At 36.3% G+C, this 26,878-nt stretch overlaps 1 protein-coding gene across 7 annotated transcripts in view; it reads right to left on the reverse strand.

Moving 5' to 3' along the window:
- Positions 1–26,878, reverse strand: part of YLPM1 (YLP motif containing 1) — a 66,533-nt gene that overhangs the window by 5,645 nt on the left and 34,010 nt on the right. For 4 of the 7 annotated variants that reach the window (XM_019921071.3, XM_073800235.1, XM_019921113.3 and 1 more), the window contains 14 exons: positions 24,983–25,103; positions 19,192–19,612; positions 18,986–19,078; positions 17,634–17,829; positions 17,034–17,152; positions 15,973–16,127; positions 12,704–12,766; positions 12,300–12,419; positions 11,907–12,083; positions 11,736–11,819; positions 11,364–11,447; positions 8,989–9,069; positions 5,758–5,809; positions 546–676 (listed from right to left, as the gene is read on the reverse strand). In XM_019921071.3, coding sequence (XP_019776630.1) covers positions 546–676; positions 5,758–5,809; positions 8,989–9,069; positions 11,364–11,447; positions 11,736–11,819; positions 11,907–12,083; positions 12,300–12,419; positions 12,704–12,766; positions 15,973–16,127; positions 17,034–17,152; positions 17,634–17,829; positions 18,986–19,078; positions 19,192–19,612; positions 24,983–25,103 — 1,897 coding nt within the window. The remainder of the gene's footprint in view (positions 1–545; positions 677–5,757; positions 5,810–8,988; positions 9,070–11,363; positions 11,448–11,735; positions 11,820–11,906; positions 12,084–12,299; positions 12,420–12,703; positions 12,767–15,972; positions 16,128–17,033; positions 17,153–17,633; positions 17,830–18,985; positions 19,079–19,191; positions 19,613–24,982; positions 25,104–26,878) is intronic. The other 3 variants (XR_012329902.1, XR_012329903.1, XM_019921079.3) reach the window with 2 other exon arrangements.

Consider the following 26,878-nt stretch of genomic DNA (forward strand, 5'->3'; position numbering starts at 1 on the left):
CCTCTATCTGAACTTCTAAATTTTGCAGACCTGAGTCCTATTATCACTTCTAACTTAATTGGTACCTCCCTGAACTTCTGATTTTTCACTCCCAAGCTTCCATCTCCCTTACTTTTCACTAACTCAGTAAATGGCACCACATACATGGAATGCTTATGGCCAGAATCCTGAAGAGTCACCTTTGATTTCATCCATCCTGGACCCTCTACATCTAATCCATTAAGAAGTCCCATAGATTCTCTTTAATACTCTACTTTGCACCTGGCTCTTTTGCCCCATGACAAAATGGCACAAGCAGCCATTCCAAACTCCTTTAAGTGGACAACATGCTAGCCACGTGAGGTTCTGTTCTCCATTTTTTAAGTTACTTGTACATTTTGATCTGATCATTTGTAAGGACTTTTTTTTTTAATGTGTAATATGATACAGTATAAACCAAACCACTCTAAAAAAACAGCATTCATATGATTATCTGACTATAACTTTCTAAAACCAGATGCCTAAACGGGCCCTTTATCTGTTGGTAGTTATTGACAGTCTCTTACCCTCTTCTTCCCAGGCTCAGAAGCACGAGTGTCATAATCATCAGGGAGCTGAAGATAATCCTCCATTCTGCTGGCAATAGCCTCCCAGTCACGTTTCCTTTTAGTACCAGTTCTCAAGCCATCCAACTTGTCTGAGGGACAAACACAGAGCCGCAGCATTAAGGAAGAGTGTGAGCTGGCACACGACACAAAAACAAGGGAAAAGAAGGCTGGAACACTGTCAGAGGGCACATCCGCATTTGTGAGAGCAGCATCACTTGTAGATCCAAACTATCTTCTTGGCTGAGATAATATCGAGTTCTGTGCAATTTCCATTGTTTATCTGGTGTTCATACCGGCAGCCTTTACATTACTATGTTGGTTTAAGTAACAAATATGGGCAGAACAAGAGAAGGCACTTGTTTCCTGGCCTCCTTATCCTCCCACCCCACCTAAAATCACAACACTTCAGCTCTCATGTTCTGATGAAAATGCAACATTGGGTTTTTCTAAGAGCAATTTCTTCCATTCTTTCTTTTCTTTAACACAATATTAACACCACCCATTAGATGTGCAGTCATGTGTGTATCGTATTATATGAAAAGCAGGTAGTACAAGAACTTAATGAGCCAAGCTAACGTTCAGAAAGGTTTTAGATTAACAGTTTCTTGGGATTTTGACCACTGTGAGACGATTCGTCATGAGAATGTTTATGAGTAAGTTGATTATACAAATCACCACTTTCTTTGGTTATACTGTGAAGTGCTGTTGACCATCCTGAGGCTAAGGGCTAGTCAGCCAAAGTGGCTGGATCTGAATTTTCTTTCTGAATCCTCAATCTGAGAGGCTTTCCAAAAGCCCCAAACTGTAATCAATTAAATGAACAGGGATTGCTGATTCAGAAATTATTAGATATGAGTTTAGGTGTCTTCAAGAACACACGATGAAAATGTGTGGGGTTTTTTATTGGTTATTAATTCTGATTTTGAATTCTACATGTGAAATATTATGAGTTATACATATACATATATAATATATATATATAATATATATATATATGCACTACACTGAAGCACTAAATTTTTGGATCATCTGTAGTTATAAACACACTATTATTAAGTAGGTCAATAAAGGAAAACCTAAACACTTCAGAAACACACAATAACCACATTTCATTTAAGTCCATAAAGGGTGCAGAGTGTATATATAATAGAAACCTTTTAGGCATCAAGGTGGAGAGAACTTGACATGAAAAGAAAAGTACAATGGAAGCAGGAGGGAAGGTGAGTTTATGCTTCAAATGTAAAAGTTATACACACAACTAACTGTGCGTACCATACAGGCCTCAAAAACCAGGAAGATTTTGCATACTTGGTAAAGCTTTTATTTCCTACGTTCCTCCCCCATAAAAGCAATATTATTGAAATATCAGCAAGGCAAACTACAACACTTTACAAAACCCAAGAAATTTTTATCACATCACTTCTGAAAATTTTTAACACGGATTGAGTTCAACAGGAACAGTCTTCTAATCTCCTCTGTAAATCACATGCTGTACCAAATGGCTCTAACCTACATGTATATGACAGGCCATATTATACAAGATCTTAAAGAAGTGACACCTTGATTGCACAGGGACATAGAATATGGTATTAGAAAACCAACAAAGTCCCACAAACAGTAAAACTGTTCTTAGTTCAACAGTGTACAGTATTAGCAGAAGAGTAAGCAGCTCCAATACACTTATTGAATAAACCTCAAAGGATTTCCAAACTTAATAAGATCAACTTCCACATTAACATACTTCAAAGGAAAATTTCATATTTCAACTCTAAGAATAGAACATGGCCAGGCAGCAATACAGAAGGGCAGTGAGAAAACTGCAAGAACTTTTCCTCATACACTGGGTGTATGACAGGAGTTACACACCAGGAGTCCCGTATTTGCAACATGGAAGTTCAGAAGAGCATGTATTTCTAGTCTGAACACCCTTGTTTGTAATGTTTAATTTGAAATTTTATTGTGCACAACATGTTTAAAGTTTCCTTCTTGGGGCTGAAGAAAGGTTCATACCTCTTCCACATGGCATCCTGGAAACCCAAACACACAGATGTATGGCATAAGGTGAAGGAAGAGGAATCTGGGGTATTTGTTAGTTACAGAAGACGACTCGTGTCCAACACACTCATACTAATGATTTTCAGAGGTTTGAATTTCAAAAGGTGAAGTTTTAAGATGAAGATGAAAGTATAAATATCCAACTTGGCAGGTCACAGAATTTTACCACATCTTCAAAACAGTATATATTATTATTACAGCACAACAGAAAAAAAATTTAGATATATCTATATATTTTCTAAACATAAATGATATTTCTGAAAATTTGATCACAGTGAACACACAAGGGTTACGTGCCTATACAAATAATAATTGCATTCCAACTGTGAAGAGATGAAACCGCCTGACATGTAGAAGGCCAGTACACAATAACTCATAAGCAGAGACAAATGACACTGAGATGAGAAAAGCAAAAGTACTCGATATGAAGAAGCCTAAATTAGGATGGCAACAGTCTCAAATATTCTTTTGGTTTTTCAGTTTGAGAAACCAAAATCATGTCAGTGGAATTTAAGTAGCTTGAATGCTGAATCCCAGCATTTGATGTGGCATGTAACACCCACCCTCCTTGCATTAGGGTGCCTGTGTCCCAGCTGGAAAGGAGCCATTCAGGTGCTACTGAAGGTGGGCCACAGGCAGTCTTCAACAACTCCATGACACCCATGCCAGATGCAGCTCAGGCCAGTTCTGAATTTTTCTAAAATTACACCACTTCCAATTTAACACTCATACATAGGCTGAACTGTATACTGTACTTAATGAACACAGATCAAGACTCTACAATGAGATTTAACGGCTCTTTGAAAGATTATAGGTAAGTATTTTCTCACTGGCAGACTCATTGGTAAATCAAAACTCCTCAGTTACAGATTCAGCTTGTCTAGCTCAATGTATGACACTGCTAAAGCTCAGTATGTTTCCACCCAGCATAATCATGTTACCAAGAGTAATTTAAGAAATGTTGGTAAAATACTCAGAAAAATAAATTGTACCTGCTAATCAAATCTACTGAATTTGCTATGATAAGGAAGGCAACATAAACAGGCTAATTCTCGAATGAAGAGCCTCATGTTTCAGGCTCTTCTTCTTTTTCTCAATTGGCTCCATGGGCCAATCTCAAAGAAGCAAGCACTTTCAGGAATGCTCACACTCCATCTGCCTTTCTCTAAAGATGATATAGCTCTCAAGATAACACAGTGGTGCAAGAGGCAAGTCATTATACGAAACATCACTGTCACAAACAAAAACCCAACTGCAAACATGTAAGAATTTATTTCCTAGATTCATTACTAGATCTTCAGTGCCTTTAATTGAAATGGTTTATTTAACAGTTCTATTTCTGGATCACTGTCTAACATTCTGCCTTTAAAATGGACTAAATTTATATAAAATGTATTTTCTGAGAAGCAAATAGTAGATAGGCCAGAATTTTTTCCAGAAATTGATACCAAGATTAATGTCATATTATCTTGAATAATCATCATAACTAAATTCCATTTTCCTTTCTCTTTAGAAATTAGAAAGGAAAATAGAAAGTGGACTAGCTCAGGTTAAAAAAAAAGCATTATCCTACATAATATATTACATAAGGCCTCTAAAGATTATATGCTTAGCTAAAATATTTCACAATCCCCATGTCTCTTTAATTACCATTTCTCTTTGCCTCAAAAGATAATCACTACTTAGAGAACCATAAAATAGGGAAATGATCTTATAGTCTTATAGGTTATTCTATAAGTACAGAACTTCAGATTTAATCTAATCTTAAAATAAACATATCTAAAGCATTATTATTAAAAAAGTAACTTGTGATTGTTATTTTCCTACATATTTAATTGCATTTAAACACTTATGAATACTTTAAAAGTTTAGGGAAGGAGATGGTTTATTATTAAGATTTCCCACAGAGGGAGGACGAATGCAAGAATATGTCAGAAACCACATTATCATTTTCACATGCCATACACTAGAAAAAAATCCTAGACTTTGCAACAAAGCACCTATCGCAACAATATGGTAATACTACAGTTTACGGAATTATCTTTTCACATAGGACCTGGTCGTCATCAATGGCTCACATGATCAGCTGGGCAAAATAAAAAGCATAGACTATGCAATTGTGTGTAAAGTGCATCCCTCTGATGTCAGAAACACAGATAATATGCCCCAAACAGTGAAGTAGCTAAATGACTCAAATTTGTTCTATAAATTTAAGATATATTTCTATGGTTACTTCAGTTTTGGAGTTCCAGTATAATTCCAGGAGGAGAAATGCAGAGACCAACAGTCATACTTCATATATTAGTAAGGTCCATCTTTTCAAAAAATCTTATACCATTATCTTAAATTATTTACTAATACATCTTAATCAACATGTTAAATGGTTCTCTTTAGGTGAGGTAAAAAAAAAATTGTTCTGCAATATTACCGTGAAATATTGGGGTAAAATCCATTGGATATGTATGATTTTCTGCTTGACAAAGAACCCCATGTTAAGCAACTCCAATTTTTGATTTAGACAATAATTTTCACCAGTCTACCTTGTAATCTGGCACTAAAGGCAAGCTGGAGGAAAATTTAAACGGAATCTTACAAAGCGGGCTCCTCAAAGACCTGAATTATATATCTACCTCCCCAACTCAGAAACTCTAATTTATTATACAAGGAAAATAACTGCCTTTTAATTAATTTTTAAACTTCAATATTTATTATTATTACTACCACTATTACCCAAAGTATTCATAATCAGGTTCAACTTTGGACTGCAGTTAAATATTTTTTTAAAAAAGTAGAAACCTCACCTACACCAACATTTCTGATTAATATAAATGAATGGATTTTAGAAGTGACAGTGTTTTATTACTAAATTTATCACATATTTCCATTTACTTTAAAAACTTTAAGTGGTACCGAAGGTAGTTCTTTTAAAATACTCTTCTTTCACTCTGTCACAAGACATAAATGAAAGCCAACAAAATAGACTGAGGATGTAAGGTAGGCCAAAAATCTTCATTTAAGCAGAAACTTTGGGAAATTTGTTCTTCTTATAGCAGAAAGATCTATGACCATTACCATCAGGTATCACATATAAAAACAGGAAAAAGGAAATACCCACCTAGCTTTGCCTCAGATGTGTCCATCTCCCATTTGCTTTTCGGAATGTAACCCTAAATCGTACACAGAGAGAAGCTCGAAGGGTTAGAAAGAGACACATACATGCACATCACTTTTGAATTGGAAAAGCATTAAAACTGGGAATGGATTCAGTTTCCACTCACTATTTATAAATATATCCTGAGGGAAAACACAGTCTCATTATCTTTGAAGAAACTGAATTACCAAATTCACCAAACTTCACTGCCCAGATTTCAGAATAGTCACTTTAGAGTGGTATCATGAAGGCGCTTGGCGGCAACTACAGTTCAGGACACACAACTGTAGTCTGAACAACAGCTATATAGCCAATGCGGTAAGAATGTATGGTAGTTACTGTGCTCAATTAATATCATTCAGAGTAGCAGAGAATTTATAATACTAGCTAGGTTATTTTCTAAATACAACTGCTATTATCAAGTGATAGTAGCCATGAGGTCCAAAGAGTGTTCTTCAAGACAGTTACTTTATATTCCAGTGTACTTTTAGATACTCAAAAGAAGGGAGAAAACTTGGTATCACTGAACACAATTATGAAGTTCAACTTCATTTTAAAATGACTCAATCCATTTACCAGTTAGATCTTACAAAGACTAATTTTACTGAATCAATTTCAGAGCATTACTTTTTCATCAGTTGGAAACTAGATTATTATTTCTGATGTCTTTTAAAAAATTACATCTTTCTATTATATGAAAACCCAGAAATCTCCACAGGCAATTTATATCTTATTTAATAAAATAACTGGGTGGTTTATTTCAAACGAAGTCCTACATAAGATTTTCAAATTTCACAATGTACCTATTTAGCTATGTAGTAAGCCTTTCAGTTTATTCACCTAGCAAGTGTATGCTTTTTCCACATAATTCACTGATTCCCCCTTTCCTTCATTTGGACTCTGTTCTCTATTAGGTCTTAACATACAGAACTTTAATATTAGGTTAGGACTTATTATATAGGACAGGTTCATCAAAGGTGTCAGCATCTTCTTTTAAGAATCCATATATCTTTCTACTATTGGGAATGTTCAAGTTCATAGAATAGACTGACACACGGGTAAAGTTGGAAAGTATGTTGAACACTTCATGACAATAGCTTCTGTGTAAGAGTGTACTAGAGTATCATCATTCTTCCAGGAAATCTACACGTTTTATACATTTCTAGTCTTTAAGCCAGACTAATAATTCAATTTCAACTAATTAGGCAGTATTTCAGATTATAAATTATACCATCCTTTCCAAATACATGTTTAGAACAAACCAAGACAAAGGCTGAAATGATGGTGCTAAAAGTTTAGTACTGATGGAATTTGTAGAGTTGTATCTCAAAAACTCATCTGAAAACCTTAAACATCACTAGAATAATATATTTATAAATTCTGAGTCAGATCTATGAGGTTCACTGAAGCACTAAAGAAGACAACATATCATACCAATGATCCCCCCAAAGGAGTCTCTTAACCAAGAAAAGTTTGGATTTCACCCAGCTATAGTAATCAGTACAGAGTAGAAAATGTAAAGTTCAGTGAAAATTCCATTAAAATGGTCTGAATGACACAAGACTTGCTCTTAACCCTTTCCAAGGGTCAATTCTCCAAGAATCTTTTACTCTTGGAATAGAACCCAACAGTAGAAGATCTCGATTCTGCATTTTGAAAAAAGGTTAAGAGAAGGTTTATAACATAAAGATAAGCAAAATGAGTACATTAATTTCCCCCTGCTGGAACCATCTTTTTCTTCCTTAAAACTTAAAATCATTTTCTCACTGTTTGAAATATTAGGCTACTTGGAAATAAAAGAGATAGTTCAGCAGGGTAGAGTTCTAAGGCTTCATTGCCATGTTTCTGATGAAAAAATATAGTATTACAGTGTGTTTCACTTTTAAAAATAATAGTACATTCAATTAAAAGTTCCAAGTTTTGACCTACACCTAAGCAAGTCAGATGTTATGAACCATATGCTGAACTGAAATCTCCACAAAAGGAAGACAGAGCTTCAGAAAGCTAACATTAGAGACTTCTCACATGATCGATTGCTAGTACACACGCTGCCAAGTAGCTAAACTGGTCATTAGCCATATTCCAGGACAGCGTGGACCTTTAAGTGAATTTCCTGCCTACGTCTTAGATCATGTATGTCAAAATACAACCTAATTAATAAAAATACTTTGTTTAAAGAAAAAAAAACATAGGAGACTCAAATGCCATTAACTTTAAAGCTTATTTTTTAATCCACATATGAAATCTAGGAATGTAGAGATTGACACCATCTCTATGCAAACACACAGTTTCTATTCAGAGTCCTCTATAACACACATGGGTTGATGGGACCACTCCTTAGAGAGAATGTATTCTCTAGGGGTTAGGAATCAGGGTTCTCGCTTTGCACATTTTCAGAAGAATATGAAAAGCAGCTTTAGCAAGGGCTGAAGTATTAAATAAAACAAATAATATTTTGAATTTAAAAAGCAACACTATTCCAAGGCACTGCTAATCTCTGTACCCCATTAGCAAACACTGAAAATAACGTAAGTCTATAGGTCGCATATTCTTGAATGACAGGGTAAAGGCAGACATCACTACAGAGGTGTGATCAAAAGCATTTACAGTAGGTACACGGGATCTTTGAATTCGCACTACGTAAGCCTTTAATCAGCCTAAGCAAAATGCATTGCCTACACAGTCAAATCATTTTCCCCATCACTTAATAGGATAAAATGCGGAAGAACAAATCCAGCAGTCAGTGGCAACCCTCTGCCTCCTCATTCAATAAGTTCTTCTGCCTCAGTTTATAGAAAATCAATTTTGAGCTCTTATAGCGAAGAAGAGACAATTATGCATACATTGGGTAGGCTGTACCACGTATCTGCTGGAATGTAAGAATACCCTTTCAAATGTAATCGATTTTCTTAAAAAGTGTATTCCCCTAGAGCCACCCACAAATAGATGAGTGAGTACAAGGGTAAGTTTCTTAGCATTTTAAAAATTTTCTTGTAACAACACAGTAGAGGGTTCTTTTCCTTTGGTCAGGGGAAAAACAAAAAGTATCCAAAAGTCTCCTTGAAGATGATTATGGGAACTTTTACCATTAAGGTGTAATATCAACAATAGTCATCTGATCACAGAGCTGAATTTAAACCCTTAAGAATTTTAATAAAGAGACACTTTGTTCAAAGTGGTTGTTCTGTCTCCTACCAGTTCGCTTTCCTCTTCCTCTGCATCTTTCTTTTCATCCTTCTGTTCTTCAATATTTGCATCAAAATCTTCCATCTCCACCTACAATACCACAATAATCACACACAAAAAGACTGAGTTAACATCTAGGAAAATGTTGAGTCCCTCACTGAGATATGAAATGAGCACAGTTGCCCAGAGCAAGACACACAGACTTGCTGTTACATGCTAAGTAATTTCTAACACCCTAAACTTTGAAACAGAACTGACAGACTAGATGATACTCCTGCTTTTCATTTTCCTGGGATATCCATCTTTGTAATTCTCTATGAAGTTGAGTACAATGATCTAAATTGATGGTTATCTGTTTTGAATGACAATGGATTACTAGGATTTCTTTTTAAAACCTTTAGCAAGTATTTTTTCAATCAAGTAAAACAGGTATGATTCAAATTTCAAAATGTAAGAAAGGGTATAGTGAAAAGTCAGATGATAATAGCTTGGCCCAGAATAGTAGCAATACAAATAGAGAGTAGATAAATCAGAGAAGTATTTATAAGGTAAAACTGACAATACTTGTAGACTGACTACATGGTGGAGGGGTAGAATCAAACACTGGTACAAGGGGAAAGTAAAGAGTCAAAGATAATGGAGAGTAGAGAGTCAGGGTTTCAGCAACCAAGTGGACTAATGGATCTAATTACTAAAATAGAGAATGTGAGAAGAGGAACAGGTTTGGATGAATTACATATTGAATAGGTTGAGTCTGAGGTGTACTAAGATAATACATATTTTTTGGTAGAGAATTTGGAAAATAATGGTAGAATTATAAAAATCACCCACAACCCCTCCACACAGATATAATTACTGTTAAGATATTGATGAAATTCATACCAGCCTTTACAATTTAATATTAAGGGCATAGAAGTGGCAATCCAAGGTACCAAAAAGCCTGATTATCGATACAGAATGTGCAGATTGAATATAGAGCCTAGGATAGAGCCCTAAAGAACTCCAGCATTTAAGGACTGGGTAGCAAGAGAAGCCAGCAAAGGAGACTGAAAAGGGATGGCCAGAGATGCAAGAGGAAAACCAGGAGAAGGCAGACTCACAGAAGCCAAGAGAAAAATGGTTTCAAGAAAGTGGACATGGTCAACCATGTCGTATGTGGCTGCAAAATTAAGCAAGAGAAGTGAGAATTGTCCATTGCCATGGAAATCTTTGGTGAGAGAGTCTCTAGAGAATGGCTGGGGCAGAAGCCAGAGGAAATGGGATGAAGAGTGGCATGGGAGGTAAAAACACATAAAAATACAGTGACAACATTGAGTACAGATAACTCTCATTCACAGGAAGAGGTCAAATGAAACAGAAGTATATAACTGATTAAAAGAGAAAAATCTCGCCTTTTCCATAATAAAGATTTATTTATTTCAAACTAGTAATTGATTTAGACAAGAATTCACAATCTGTGAAAATCTGTCGGGGAACAGGATATTAACAGTATCAAAGTATCTCCCTACAGATTACTTATTAGGAAGAGAAAAATGCAGAAAAATTTGATGGATATCACCTGAACCAAGTGATCAACACTTAAATCACCAATAATGAAATAAGACGACATCATATGACCCCTGATATGATGCAGTGAGAACACAATGTCCCTTATGTAGAATTCCTGCTAATGTTTAACCTAAAGCTAATCATGACAAACCCAAATTGAGGGGCATTCTACAAAACAGCTAAGTGGCCTCTACTCTTCAAAAATTTTTTGTCTTTCATGACAATGACATAGCTGAGAAACCATTTTTTGTATTAAAGGACTGGATCCTGGATTTTAAGAAATTCTTATAAAGCACAGTATGGGAACAACTGGTGAAATATGAATATGGACTGTATATGAAAGAATTCAGGAAATTTATATTACCTAATATAGTATCTTATCAATGTTAAATTTCTTATATTTGATAATTGAGTCTTCTAGTTTTGTAAGAGAATGCCCTTGTTCTTGGGAGATATCTACTGAAATATTTAGGGCTAAAGGGTTTATGAGGTCTGCATTTTAACTCTCAAATGGTTCCACAGTAAGAGGAATAGTAGTAGTACTAGTAGCAGTAGCAGTAGCAGTAGTAACAAGAAGAGGAAGAAGAAATCTAAATAGAGAAAAATGAGACAAAATATTAACAACTGGTGAATCTCAACGAAAGTCATGCAGGTGTTCTTATATTGGGTTGCCCAAAACGTTTGTTAGGGTTTTCCATTATGGAAAAACCCAAACGAACATTCTGGCCAACGCAATACTATACGTGCCATTTTCTGTCATTTAAATTTTTTTCAAAATAAAAAAAGGCGGAAAAAGAGGTCGCTTTTGCACTGCTTTCGAGACAAAGGACGCTCACCTCTTCAATAGCAGCATCTTGCAGCAAAGAACGAATGTCCAGACGCATCATATGACGAGGCGCCGTTTCCCAGTGATCGGCCATCTAATTGAGAGATTCAGGAGGTCACGTTATCTCTGGAAACTACTCAAAGAAAGACCAAGAGAATATCCAAGACAAATTTAACTAACACTGTGAAGTCTAACAGGCTAGTTCCAGGAAGAGCTAGGACACCTCGTACCCTTAGATACAAAGGGTAAGAAACATTTACTAAAGCAGGTAGAAAATATATTTTGAAAGTAAAGGGGATAAATAAGAATTTCCAGACAACAGTGATGAAATAGGCAAAATGAAGTTTAGAATATTACACCCTCTGTGCTTCAAAAAAATCACCTTATTTATTTCTTTAAGCTTTCTTCCATGAATATTCCTCTTGCTACAAGTCTGGTTATCTGCACTCATTTCAGCCAAATACACCTAAGAAAGAATGAATAATGATTAGGCAAACAAATGCAGCACTTACATGATAACATAAAGTACTCTAAAGTTCTTTTAAATCTATACCTCAAATCCCTTGGTTTTTGCTGCACTCCAAAACTGGTCAAAATGTCTAACTCTGTCATTGATGGCATCCAGGATGATGAAAGGGAAAAAGCCATCATCCAGAGTCTTTTTGAAAGTTTTGAACATGCTGGTGCGGTAGGTTTCCTCCATCTCAGCTTCATATTCATATTCCATTACCTAAGATCCCCCCAAAGAGATATGGAGTTAGCAAAAGCAAAGAATCATCTTAAATCTCTTCCCTTGTTAGCATTTGGATACAGACAAGTTTCTAGTCTTTCCTTCATACCTGAGTACTAAAGTTTGTGTTCAAAACAACCACGTTTCTCTCTGAACATGTTTTCCTTTCAATGCTATTTATGAATCAGGATGTAATCTGAGAGGAATATACCATACCTTTTTTTTCACTTTCTTTCCAGAATCTGGATCTTTTTCTTCTTTTTCCACTTCAGCGATGAAGTAATCATCCAGGCTTAGAACTCTGGGTGCAGGTCCTCCAAATTCTACCTCCTTATCCTGAGAATCATATATTCAAGAAAGTTAAAGAGAATTTATGGAATAAGTTAATAAATGTGCACAAAGTTTTTCCTGTGGCTAAATACCATGCAATCTTCTTGTGGTTTCAAATCAAGCAGGGGCAAAGTATCTGCCTAAGCAGATCAAAATTTATGATATAGCATCTACCAGATGGGCCAACTAGAATGGATCAAATGGGAAATAGCTGTATCAATATCATATAACTTGCTAAGAAGGCAAGTGGCTAACAAAAGCAACTGATTCTTTCACTTTCCCATACTCACTCGAATAAGTTTCGCAACATGTGTCTTTCCACTGCCAGGCAATCCTCTCATTATAACAACAATCTGAAACACAACGAAAAAAAAAAAAATCATCCAGGGAAGATTTTATTTCACAGTGAGATCTTAGAGTTAACAATGACCTATCATTCTCCAGGACAGACCATATGATAGGCCATGAAACAAACCTTAATACATTTGAGAGCATAGGAATAATACAAAGCATGTCTCTGACCACAATGGAGTAAAATTAAAAATTTGGGAAAATCACAAGTATGTAGAAAGTAAACACCATACTCCTAAATAACCAGTGGGTCAAAGAAGAAATCAAAAGAAAAATCAGAAAATACTTTGAGATAAACAAAAATGAAGACACAACATAAGACAGTGGAAGAACAAACTAAACCGAAAGCAAGCAGAAGGAAGGAAATAGTAATATTAGACCAGAAGTTAATAAAATAGAGAACCAAAAAACAAAGAAAAATCAATGGAACCAAAAGCTAGCTCTTTGAAAAGAGCAACAAAATTGACAAACCTTTAGCTAGACTAAGAAAAAAGAGAGAAAATTCAAATTACTAGAATCAGAAAAAAAGGGGGGACATGACTGCCAACGTTACAGAAATTTTAAAAGGGTTATTTATAAAGGAATACTATGAACAACTGTATACCAACAAATTAGATAAATGAAATGGACAAATTCCTAGAAAGACACAGCCTACTGAAACTGACTCAAGAAGAAATAGATAACCTGAATAGACCTATGACAAGTGAAGAGATTTAATTAGTAGTCAAAAAACTGCCAAAAAAGAAAAGCCCAGGCCCAGATGGCTTCTTCACCAAATCCTAACAAACCTTCAAAGAAGAATACCAACTCTTCACAAACTCTTCCAAAAACAGAAGAGGAAGGAACAATTCCCAACTTATTTTATGAGGCCAGCATTTCAAATCAAGCATATAATCTGATACCAAAACCAGACAAAGACATCACAAGAAAATTACAGATATCTCTTAGGATTATGGATACAAAAATTTTCAACAAAATACTACCATATTGAATCTAGCAACATATAAAAAGAAGTACACAACATGACCAAGTAGGGTTTATCCCAGAGATTCAAATTAATATCTGAAAATCAGTTAATGTAATACATTGTATCAATACAATAAAAAACAAAAAAATCTCAATGCAGAAAAAGCATTTAACAAAATCCAACATCCTTTCACGATAAAAACATTCAACAGGGGCTTCCCTGGTGGCGCAGTGGTTGAGAGTCCGCCTGCCGATGCAGGGGACGCGGGTTCGTGCCCCGGTCCGGGAGGATCCCACATGCTGAGGAGTGGCTGGGCCGTGAGCCATGGCCGCTGAGCCTGCGCGTCCAGAGCCTGTGCTCCGCAACGGGAGAGGCCACAATGGTGAGAGGCCCACGCACCGCATAAAAAAAAAAAAAAACATTCAACAAACTAGGAATGGAAGGGAACCTCCTGAACTTGATAAGGGACATCTAATGAAAACCCACAACTAACATAGTACTTAATGGTGAAAGACTGAAAGTTTTCTTTCTAAGATCAGGAATAAAACAAGGATGTCCACTCTCACCACATCTATTCAACACTGTACTGGAGGTCTAGCCAGAGCAATGAGGCAAGAAAAAGAAAAAAGGCATACACATTGTAAAGTAAGAAGTAAAACCATCTCCATCTGCAGATTACATGATCTTATAGATAGGAAAAACCCTAAGGAATCCACGAAAAATCTATTAGAACCAATAAATGAGTTCAGCAATGTTGAAGGATATACAATCAATACGAAAAAATCAACTGTATTTCAATACAACTGAACAATCCAAGAATGGAATTAAGCCATCTATATCTTCCTTTTTTTTTTTTGGCAGCACCGTGTGGCTTCCGGGATCTCAGTTCCCCGACCAGGGATTGAACTCGGGCCACGGCAGTCAAAGCACAGAATCCCAACCACTAGACCACCAGGGAACTTAAGCCATCTATATCAATAATAACATTACACATGAATGGATTTAAACAATCCAATTAAAAAGCAAAAATTATCAGACCGCATAAAAAAACATGATCCAACTATATGCTGTCTATAGGAAACATACTTTATTTGTGTCACTGAAAGACACAAATAGATTGAAATTAAAAGGATGGAAAATGATATATCAACAGCCACAGGAAAGCTGGAGTAACTATACTAATAATAGATGAAACAGACTTTAAAACAGTGACATACATATATATACAGAGTCAAACTTCTGATGGAAATCTCCCGTTTTATTTAAACGGAACCATTTTATTTAAATGGAATCTAATTATTTTGCAATATAAGATAAATTTAAAAATGTATACATATGGAGGAAAATAGGTCTAAACTAATCAAGTCTCCTAATTCTCCCTCTTTTAGTTCCACATACCATAAAACCAAATGCTCTTTTCCCTTCTTCAAATTGCAATTAATTGAGTTCTTATGAATTATTTTCTAAAATTTTCAACATTTTTTTCTGCCAAGCAATTAAGCTCTAATTTCTTAGATTCTATAGGGTAGGCAGTTTATGAGATTTTATGATGATCTGGAGATGCCTTTAATCTGATATTAATACTATGTCGCACGTGGAAACAACCTAAATGTCGTCCATCAACAGATGAATGGATAAAGAAGATGTGGTACATATACACAATGGAATACTACTCAGCCATAAAAAGAATGAAATAATGCCATTTGCAGCAACATGGATGGACCTAGAGATTATCATACTAAGTGAAGTAAGTCAGAAAGAGAAAGACAAATACCATGATATCACTTATATGTGGAATCTAAAGTATGGCACAAATGAACTTAACTACGACACAGAAACAGACTCACAGACACAGAGAACAGATTTGTGGTTGCCAAGGGGGAGGGTGGGGGAGGATGGACTGGGAGTTTGGGATTAGCACATGCAAATTATTATATACAGAATGGATAAACAACAAGGTCCTACTGTATAGCACAGGGAACTATATATATTCAATATCCTGTGATTAAACCAAAATGAAAAAGAATGTATATATCCGTGTAGCTGAATCACTTTGCTATATAGTAGAAATTAACACAACATTGCAAATCAACTATACTTTAATAAAATAAAATAAAATTTTCTTAAAAATTAAAAAAAAATACTACGTCACTGAAAAGTACAGAAATTCTGTTCAGGATACTAAAAAGATTTCTTATCAGCTTCATTTGCAAGAAAGCTAGTCATTTACATAGGACTTACTCTCTCAGGTCTGCTCTCTCGGCCAGGTGGTTTCAAAATATCATCCACATTCTTAGATTCAGGTTTCTTCTCAACCCGCGGAGCTGGAGGTGGCTGGTGGCTTAGTGAAGGAGCTGGCAGGGGCATTCGCTCCTCTGGGTAAGTTCTTCGTTCTCCTAGGATTCCAGCAGTTGAACAAATTACTATTTATACAGTAATTATTTAAAATTTTAACTCTCTCCACTCCTCCTAAGGTAATATAACTTATGGTGATTCGGGGGCTACTTTTATCCTTAATTAGAGATAGTTTAAGATAATGTAAATCTATTGAAATCAAGAAAATGAAAAGATTTAGGTATGATTTCAGGTAAAAAGAATGTTCTGAAAAATACTGAATTCATCCTTGTTTGTATTAAACTTAGGAAAACAGTTAACAGAACACAGAAGAATAACATGTACTCCTGAATAGTCCTGAGTGTGATTTATAGTCCGTCTGTATGTAACTTCTGCTTTACAATATTGAGAACAAGTCATCAGCTTAGGAAAGCTTGTTTGTATAAGTAGGTGTGAATTTCTAGTTTAAGTGTAATTTATAACAGTGAAAAACTAAAAGCAACCTAAATGTCCAAAAATAAGAGTCATATATCTCATCCACTTGATGGACTATCATAGAGCTATTAATATGATAGGTTTATGTATGGAAAAATGTATATAGTACACAATATCAATGGGAACAAGCACAACAAAGAAACTGTATTTATACTTTGATTACAACTTCATTAATATGTGTGTGAAGAGAGAATGACAGGAAATATACAAAATTACAATAGTTGTAGTATGGTAGGTGGTGGGATTATAAGCGATTTTGTTTCTAGCTTCCAAAATTTCTTTAAAAATGTAAAAAAAGCAATTTACATTTTATTTCATCAATTACATGGCTATTTTTGGTGATAACATTGTCACCTCTGAGAAATCTGTGAGTGCATTTTACTCTGAAAGTTTAAATCCATAACTACAATGGAAAGCATCTCATGTTGCTTTCAGTTCTCAGCATCTTTATAGTTAACAAGGCACTAATCTACCTCCAAACATGGACGGTCCTTCATAGGCTGGTCGGTCAGACTTCCGATCATAGGATGGCCTATCAAATCCCCCTCTTCTGGATGAGGAATGGTCTTTTTTGTCTCGATATGACTGAGTCCTAGAAGGTTTAACAGGAAGTGCTTTGGTAAATGAAAAACATATGGAGGTCTCTTATAATGCAACACCATTATCTGCCCAATTTTTTCTATGGGTACTTATTATACATAGTCAATACTTATATTTTCATTTTGCTTTCCCATTTAGATCTGCCGTGCATACACATATCCACAGAACTCACAAATTGCAAAAATAAATTGTTTGCCTGTTAATTAAGCAATGACTACAACTTTGTCAACAATACTCTTTCCTTTCCTTTCTGGCTATCTCCAGCTCCCATTTAACTCTCTGGAATTCAAGCTCACAAAACTCAACCACCTAGTTTCCTGAAAACTGGTACTCTTCCCTCTCCAGATTACACACACATGCATGAGAAAAATACATCATTTACTAAAGTTCCTTTAACTACACTGACATTTGCTGAACTTAAGTATATGGTAATTTGCACACCTGGCAAAGATATTTCTCATAGCATAGCATACCTATCGTCTCGAGGTCGGCGTTCTCTGTCAAATCGATCCCGGTCATAGTCAATAACACCACGATCCCGGTCTCGATCTCTATGTGTCTCCCGATCCCTTTTGAAATCTCGATGATCTGCCATGACATTACTTTGACGATCAAAATAAGGCTCACGATCTCTGTCTCTATCATAACGATCTCGTTGGCCTACATGCTCTATAAAAACAATATAAAATAAGAACTATATCCCTTTTTTCTGAAATAAAAGCAGAAATGTACAAATCTAAATTTAGAACTAGCATAAACTGTTGCCCTAAATTCAACTTATAAATAAATCTTTTAGCTATATTAAAGGGAGGCCCACATTCTAAGAGGCCTTCTGTGAGCTGGCCCCTGCCTAACCCTAGTTCCCTCTCTGATCTCACCTCCTACTACCTTCCCCATCTCTTTGTGATGCAACCACACTTTCCCGTTCCTGAGACCTACCACCTGCTGTTCCCTCTGACTGGGACCGTCAGTTTGCAGATGCTTCATGGTTGACTCCTTGTCATTCAGCTCTCAGCTTCACTGTCATAGGGGCCTCCTCTGACCACTCTGTCTAAATTAACCACCTTCACTATCCATCACATCAAATGTTTCATTGTCTTTATAATACATTCAAAGGTCTGAAACGATCTTGTTCATTTATTCTTTTTGTTTTCCCATTAGAATGTAATTTCACAAGCACAGAAACTTTTTTCTCTTGTTGAATTCCCAGTGTCTAGAACAGGGATTAGCAAACTTTTTCTGTAAAGGGACAGACGGTAAATGTTTTATAGGACATACAGTCTTTGTCGCAACTACCCCAGCTCTGGTTTGTTAGCATAAAAGCAGCTGTAAACAATAGCTAATGGGAGTGTGTCTATGTTCCATTAAAACTTTATTTCTGGGAATTCCCTGGTGGCACAGTGGTTAAGAATCTCCCCACCAATGCAGGGGACACGGGTTCGAGCCCTGGTCTGGGATGATCCCACATGCCGCACAGCAACTAAGCCTGTGCATCACAACTACTGAGCCTGTGCTCTAGAGCTCATGAGCTACAACTACTGAGCCTGCGTGCCACAGCTACTGAAGCCCGTGTGACTAGAGCCTGTGCTCCGCAACAAGAGAAGCCAATGCAGTAAGAAGCCCGCGCACCACAACGAAGAGTAGCCCCTGCTCGCCACAACTAGGGAAAGCCCACACACAGCAATGAAGACCCAATGCAGCCAAAAATAAATAAATAAATTAAAAAAAAAAAAAAGGGAGGCCCAGATAACCTTACCAAAAGGGAAATCATATGATAATTGGGTCCTAAAAGGTTTAAAAATACTGATCTCTCTGGGACTCCTACCTGTTTCAAAAGTTGATCTTTCAGGTAGTGGATCTGGACGCAGAGTTATTCTTTCTCCATAGGGTATCTGCTCAACTTTATTAGTGGATATGTCTGGTAAACAAAATCAGGGATAAAAACACTGTAAGAGTGAAGCTTAAGGAAGCCAAAGCTGAAGCTAACAATTCCTTTAGAATCCCAAATACAAATTTGCCACTTTCACTCACCTCGGCCATGGCCATAATCGACAGTCTGCTGCACTGGTGGTGGTTTGGACATTGGTGGCATACCCATAGGCACCGGGCCAGGAGGAGGGATGGAAGGGTGAACAGGTGGGGGTGGTAACACTGGAGCAGATGGAATCGTTGCAGCTTCAGGTTTAAATTCCGAATTCAGTCCTTGTTCATCATTTGTATCCCAGAGGCCATAGAAAGAATCTTCATCCCAGCGTTCTTGTTCCATAGCTGAAGTCTGTGGCTTTATCACTGGAGGAGGAGGTGGCGGCGGAGGAGGAGGGGGTGGCGGTGGCGGTATTGGGATAGGCGGCCTGGTCACAGGAACAGATGATCTTGCTGGTGGAGCAGAAGGTCTTACAATTGAACCTGGTGGTTTACCCATAGGAGGGGGTGGTCTATAGGATCCTGGAGGCTGGAGAACAGAGTAAATGGCTTAACGAATGAGCATACCATCATGTTTTCACATATCAGTAGAAATTAAAATCTGGTTCTCAATCCACAGAAGAAAAATTTGATATATTGAACTTACTCAAAATTCAAAACTTTTTGTACTTTAAAATACACCATTAGGGAGAAAATATGTGCATATCACCTATCTGATAATGGACTTGTATTCAGAATATAAAAATCTCTTATAAGACAAATAGTCAAAAAAATATGGGCAAAAGATTTGCATATATTTTTCCGAAGAAGATATATGAATGGCCAATAAGCCCATGAAAATATACTCGACATCATTAGTCATGAGGGAAATGAAAATTAAAACCACAATGAGGTACCATTTCATATCCAGTAGAATAGCTATAATTGATAAAATAGACAATAACAAATGATGGCAAGGATGTAGAGAAACACAAAGACTCTTAGACTGCTAGTAAGAATGTAAAATTTCCACTTTGGGAAATGGTCTAACAATTTGTCAAAAAGTTAAACCTCAATTTACCAAATAATTCAGCAGTTCCATTCCTAGGTCTCTAACCAAGAAAAACATGCCCCCCCAAAGACCTGCACACAAATATTCGCAACAGCATTATTCGATAACCCAAGTGTCCATCAACTGGTGAATGGACAAACAAAATATGGTATAGCCATACAATAGATTGTTACTTGGCAATAAAAAGAAATGAAGTACTGATTCATGCTATAACATGGATGAACCTTGAAAATATTATGCTAAGTGAAAGAAGCCAGACACAAAAGACCACATATTGTATGATTCCACTTAAATTAAATGCCCAAAAAGGCAAATCTATAGGGACAGAAAGTAGATTAGCTGTTGCCTGGGACTTGGGTAGGAATGAGGATTAACTGCAAATTGGCACAAGGGATCTTCCTGGGGTGATGAAAATGTTCTACAACTGGATTATGGTGATGGTTGGACAACTCAGTAAATTTACTAAAAATCACTGAATTACAAACTGAAAATGGGCAAATTAGATTATGTAAATTATACCTCAATTAGGTTGGTTTAAAAAAGGAAAAAAAAAAATGCCCTCAACACTATCACCTCCTCTTCCCTGCAATGAACCTGCAATGAACCACCCTCTTTTTCTTCTCCTTCCAGAAAAATTAGGGTGCTAGCCAATTTGAAACAAGTATCCCAGGCCCACCTCAAACCTACTGAATTTCTGTGAGTGAGGTTCTGGCATTAGTTTAAAATAAACAAAACTTCTGTAATTCTGATGTTCACCACCTGGTTAAGAATCTCTGCTATAAACTATCTCCCCACTATGGTAACCTGTCTCTTCCACAAAAATAGTGAATTTCCAGTGAGAGAAACAAACTCTAGCTAGCTCCCTCACTTCTACCTAATTGTCTGACTGACAATAGTAGTTTGTGGCAAGGCTGGTACCAACACACAACATCAGAACCGGGAAACAACAAAACAAAGAAACCAAATGGGACATTTAGTAATCTCTCTGACAGCCACCAAATGTCAACAGGAATGTATATTAAGGAAACAGTAGAATCTCTTGGCAGATAGGTTCTATTTACTTAATACTGAAACCCAATCGTTAAATTTTATTTTAATCTTTGCAATCAGAGATAATTTTAATCTCTGATTCGAACACTCTTTACCCATTTCTCTTAGTTCTATGTTTCTGGTTTGTTCTATTGACAGACAAATTGACAGCTGCTTTAGACCTTGGAAAGCCAACAATACACATTACTTATATATTTATTTATACACAGGCTGCGTGTTAAACTTTTTGAGTAACAAAATTACATTGTGGCTAATACGTAAGAAATATTATTTAACAAGAGGCCACTATAGGCTGGAGTTAAAGACAAATGACTATTAGGTAAATGATGTAAGGTAAACTGTAGGTTACGGCACTTTAAACTTTATTAAGGGAATGCCCATACATGACAAAGCTACTGCATCTGGAGCACAGCTAATCAGACATGCTTTAAATGTCATAAGAATTCTGGACTGTGTCTACAAATAAAAAGTGTTTTCTTCATATTACATAGTGAAAGCAATATATACATTTGTGAAAAACAGAACACCTCCTACAGTATTTACATGAGAAAGGATTAATATCTGTACCATACTAAGGATAACATAAATTAGTAAGAAAAACCTTAAGAGTCAAATAGATAAAATAGAATTTTTATAAGAAATGTAATTAACAATTATCAGAAAATATTCATGTTCACTAATTATCAAAACTACCAAACATTTTATTATTTTTTTTAATGTTTATTTGGCCGCACCGGGTCTTAGTTGCGGCACGCAGGATCTTCGTTGCTGTGTGCGGGATCTTTAGTTGCAGCATGAGGGATCTAGTTCCCTAACCAAGGATCAAACCTGGGCCCCCTGCATTGGGAGTGCAGAGTCTTAACCACTGGACCACCAGGGAAGCCCCACTACCAAACATTTTAAAACATTTTATTAAAATATTATATCTTCCAAAAATATTAAGTAGCTGATGCTTGCAAGGCTATAGTATAGTTGTTATATAACTATTTTAGAGAGCTGTTGGCTATATTATAGGAATCATTAAAAATGTCCTCGTTCTTTAACTAAAGTATACCACTATAGGACTTTAAAAGTACTTTTAAGAAGTTATCTAAAACAAGAATTTGAAGCATAATGGGTAGTGGTTTGTAGAAAATAAAGAATGCAGATGTAAGCTTTTATCTATAGAATGGGTAAACAACAAGGTCCTACTATATAGCACAAAGAACTGCATTCAATATCCTGGGATAAACCACAATGGAAAAGAATATTAAAAATGTGTATATATGTATAACTGAATCACTTTGCTGTACAGCAGAAATTAACACAACATTGTAAACCAACTATACTTCAATAAAAAATATTAAAACTAAAAAAAAATAAGAATTTGATACAAAGACATTTATTAACATTGTATTAATAAAAGATTAGAAACAAAGGTTTAACTTTGTTAAATGGAATAGTTTTAATAAATTGTGCATCAAAAATATAAAGCTTGTAGCAATATGTTAAAATGTTTATGATTGATTTATCAAGTGAATAAAGCAGAAATGTGGATCTATAATCTACAGCTTCTACTATTTGCTAAGAGAGTCAAAGATAAAAGATGTAGTTCCTATCCTTATGAAGGACAGGCAAGATAAGAGAGAAGGCAAGACAAGACAGAAGGCAAGACAGACAAGAAGACAGACAATCCAAATACAGTATGATAAAGGTTCTGACAGAGGCCCATAAGATGTTACAGGCGTACATGCAAGGGCAATTGTCTTACACAAGTGGAAGAGAAGATACAGAGATGAGTTCTAAAAAATAAACAATTAACTAGTTGGAGGAGAGGATAGGAAGAGAAAAAAAAAGAAACTCTAGGTTTAGAGAACAACATGCATATGCAAAGGCATGAAGTAAGAGCCAGTCACACTCATAGAATTGTCAGAAGCTCCATGTGGAGGGAAAGTAAAGAGAGGGAGTAGCAAGTAATGGTAAGCAGAGCTTGGGCCAGCTCAGGAAGAACATAAAAGGCCAGGCAAAAGAATCTAGATTTTATCCTGAAATGAACACAAGAATACTGAAGCGTTCTAAAGCCAAGGTACAACATGGTGAGATTTATGTCTTAAAATGTCCATTTTGGAGACTTCCCTGGTGGTGCAGTGGTTAAAAATCCACCTGCCAATGCAGGGGACGTGGGTTCAACCCCTGGTCTGGGAAGATCCCACATGCCACGGAGCAACTAAGTCCATGAGCCACAACTACTGAGCCTGTGCCCTAGGGCCCATGTGCCCTAGGTCCCGACGCCACAGCTACTGAGCCCACATGCCACAACTACTGAAGCCCACGTACCGCAACTACTGAGCCCACGTGCTGCAACTACTGAAGCCTGCATGACTACAGCCTGTGTTCCGCAACAGGAGAAGTCACCGCAGTGAGAAGCCCGTGCACCGCAACGAAGAGTAGCCCCCACTCGCCACAACTAGAAAAAGCCCGTGCACAGCAACGAAGACCCAATGCAGGCAAAAAAAAAAAAAAGACAAAGACATAAAATGTCTATTTTGGCCAGCAGTCACATCAGTGCTGCCTAAAGTAGAGTGTAGGGTAGTCCTAACTACAAAGTGGCATGAGAGAACTTTTGGGGGCAGTGGAAATTTTTTTTATCTTTTGGTATACATTTGTCGAAACTCAAACTGTGGGCTTAAAACATATGTAAATTATAACTCAAAATCTGATTCAAAAAATATTTTAAAAATAATCACTCTGGAAGCAGAATGAAGAATGGATCAGAGGCGAATGAGATGGAGAGAGATGAATTAGGATGTTTCTGAAATAATCTAGGCAAGAACTGACAAAGGCTAGAACTGAGGTTGTAGGGAAGTGGAGGATAGAATACTTGAACAATATTAAAAAGATAGTAAAATTAATCAACAGAATGACTGAACACAGAAGGTTAGAACAGAGAAAAGAGTTAGGGCTGGCTTCAGGTTTCAAGTTCGGGTGACTAGGTGATAATGAGGAGAAAGAACAAGTTTTCATGGAGGATGGTAATGAGCTCCATTTTAAATATGTTGAGTTTGGCAGGAGACACACCCAGAGAGAAACCCTGTAGGCAGATGGATGCATACACAGGCCAAGAGATATGATTTGGGGAGTCAACATCATGGTGGTTGCCGACATCAACAATTACATCCGAGTGTTGTGTGTTAGATTAGGATGGAAGGGAACATTGAGAAATGAAGAGTTAATCTGATGAAATGGTTCAGCAGTGTTTTTTTCTCTCTCTCACTTATATTTGCATGATAACGTTTTTAAAGCCCATCACTGGCTTAAAGGTAAAATGAAAACAGCAACAACAAGGGGAGAGCTTAATCACACAAGTCTTTAACGTAGCTTCACTGCCTGAACTGGGGCATGATGTTCAACCCCTTCCCTAGCTAAAGGCTAGTAGCCTGAAAAGGCAGGGAGACTACGAAGCTCACATGAGCAGGGCTCACAGGGAGTCCCTACACTGTCCAAATGGAAAACAGGACTATTTGAACAAAAAGGATTACCAGGAAAATTCTACAATTTTGTGAACACAAAGCCATATATATAGTTCAGGTGTACTTGGTGTACTTATCAAACCCTGGGGGAAAAAGCATTTCTGTCACACTTTCGACCATACTCATAATATTTTCAAAGGTCCATTACCATTAGCTTTTTACTTTTCCAAAATTTACATTTTTTATAGAGGAAATTTATACTTATTGTAATACAAAAAAAAAAATCAAATGACATACAAACATACAAAGTAAGAACCATTTCATTTTCTGGGCACATATTTTCCCATACCGGATACATTCCAGGTCTTGAAGATGTATTCTGCAATCTCGAATCCTGGGGTGGTAGATGGTCAGGCATCTGTGGCTCAGACCCATAGTCTTTCATCTTTTGAAGCTGTTCTTTCTGTTCTCTGTAAACAAATAAAATTGCCATTGTACATAAGGCATATGTTCTCCATTCCTAAATAACTATAATTAATATTGAAGAACAAAAAAGGAAACTAAAACCTTTTTTCAAACCCTCTGCAGTGCCCATAAAACATCTCCAGGGTAATACTCTCTTGCCTTTATGAACTAACTGATCAGTCATCTACGACCTATAAAATAATGATAAATTATTGAAGATCTTCAAGGACCGATTCTAGAACCTGCCTCTTTAGTTTATTTTAATATCTCACCTACTTGTCATGTTTTTCTTTCATCCAACAAAAATCTCTCTTGCTATTTTTTTTTGTTCAATAGTCTTTAGATAAGAGGTTGCAAAATGGTGGCACATGGGCCAAATATCAATGTATTTGGATATATATGAATATATAAAAAGGTTTTTTAAAATTTAGCTTCCATATTAGTTTTAAAATCTGAGCTAGCTGCCATTACTTACAAAGCAAAATAATATATTTTTCCATATAAATTCAAATTTTAAAGAGATCTGCAGACACTGGGCCTACATTCCCACATGCCAACAATCGGCTCAGTGGAGTAGTGGCTGCCCGCTTTAGATGAAGCAGTTTGCCACAGCCCTCACCAAACCCAGTAGAGTTACACTGGCCCGCTTTCACTCATTTTAGTTACCTGTCTGGTTCTTGTGGGCATTTTAGTTTACAGCCCCTGCTGCATACAGTGAGAACAGTTGTCAGTCTAAACCTTTAAAAACAACACTTCATACTCCTAAAGAGTAATTATGTTAACTCTTCCAGTTTTTCTTTAAATCGCTGGTCAAATTCCCTTCACTTTTCCTTACAATGCCCACAGTAAACACATACAACATCTACCACAACCTCTTCAGACCTTTTCCAATTTTCTCCCTACCATTTTGTAAAGTATAATGACCCAAATGGACACAAAGTAAGGGTCAAGTATAAAAAAAGATTATTTTCTGCCTCATGTAAATCATACTATGACTTTCCCAATACAACGTGACTGACTTGTATTCAACTATGACCACTCTTACCCATCACTTCATATATTTTGTTTTATTATGTGGCCTAGAAAGAGCTTTAAAAAAAGGATGATGAGGCACCTTGTATCCAGCATTTCTATACAAAGCAATAACGGGTGAAAAGGAGATTTCAAAAAGGAAAGGAAAGAAACCTTGGCAGCTTAGTAACACCAATCAGCTTGGTGTTCTCCATAAACAACATAGATTTTAGAGACTGGGTTCAAATTCTAGGTTTACCAATTCCGGTAGCCAAGTGGTACTCTCTGAGCCTTAGTGTCTTTGGTGAAGTGGGAATACTACTGCTTATCTTTGCAGGCCTTTGAGATAGGGATTTGAGATAGGAGGATTGAGATAATACATGCTAAATTATCAGCACAGTGCCAGCACACAGTAGGTGTTAAATTAAAGGTGTCCATAATTTAAAAGTGAACAGAGAATAGCTAAATGTTCTATAGCATACTTTCCACATTTACTACTTTCTTCAGGAGTAATCTGGAAAAGTCAAATCTCTTAAGAGTGTATCTTCTATAGACCACAGAAATCTGTTTTGTTTCCTGAGGCACCTGATCTTTCATCTTTACTTACAGGTATTTTTCCTCATTATACTTTTTTAGTCATAAAGCTTCAGTTATAATTTCAATCAGCATAATCCACAAATGTAGACCAGAATTGAAAAATGAAAAAAAAACAATACATTGGAATATATCAAAAACTAACCATTAAAAAACAAACAAACAAACAACTAAC

This window comes from Tursiops truncatus, chromosome 2 (assembly GCF_011762595.2).
Source record: "Tursiops truncatus isolate mTurTru1 chromosome 2, mTurTru1.mat.Y, whole genome shotgun sequence".
In the NCBI taxonomy this organism is placed as follows: Eukaryota; Metazoa; Chordata; class Mammalia; order Artiodactyla; family Delphinidae; genus Tursiops; species Tursiops truncatus.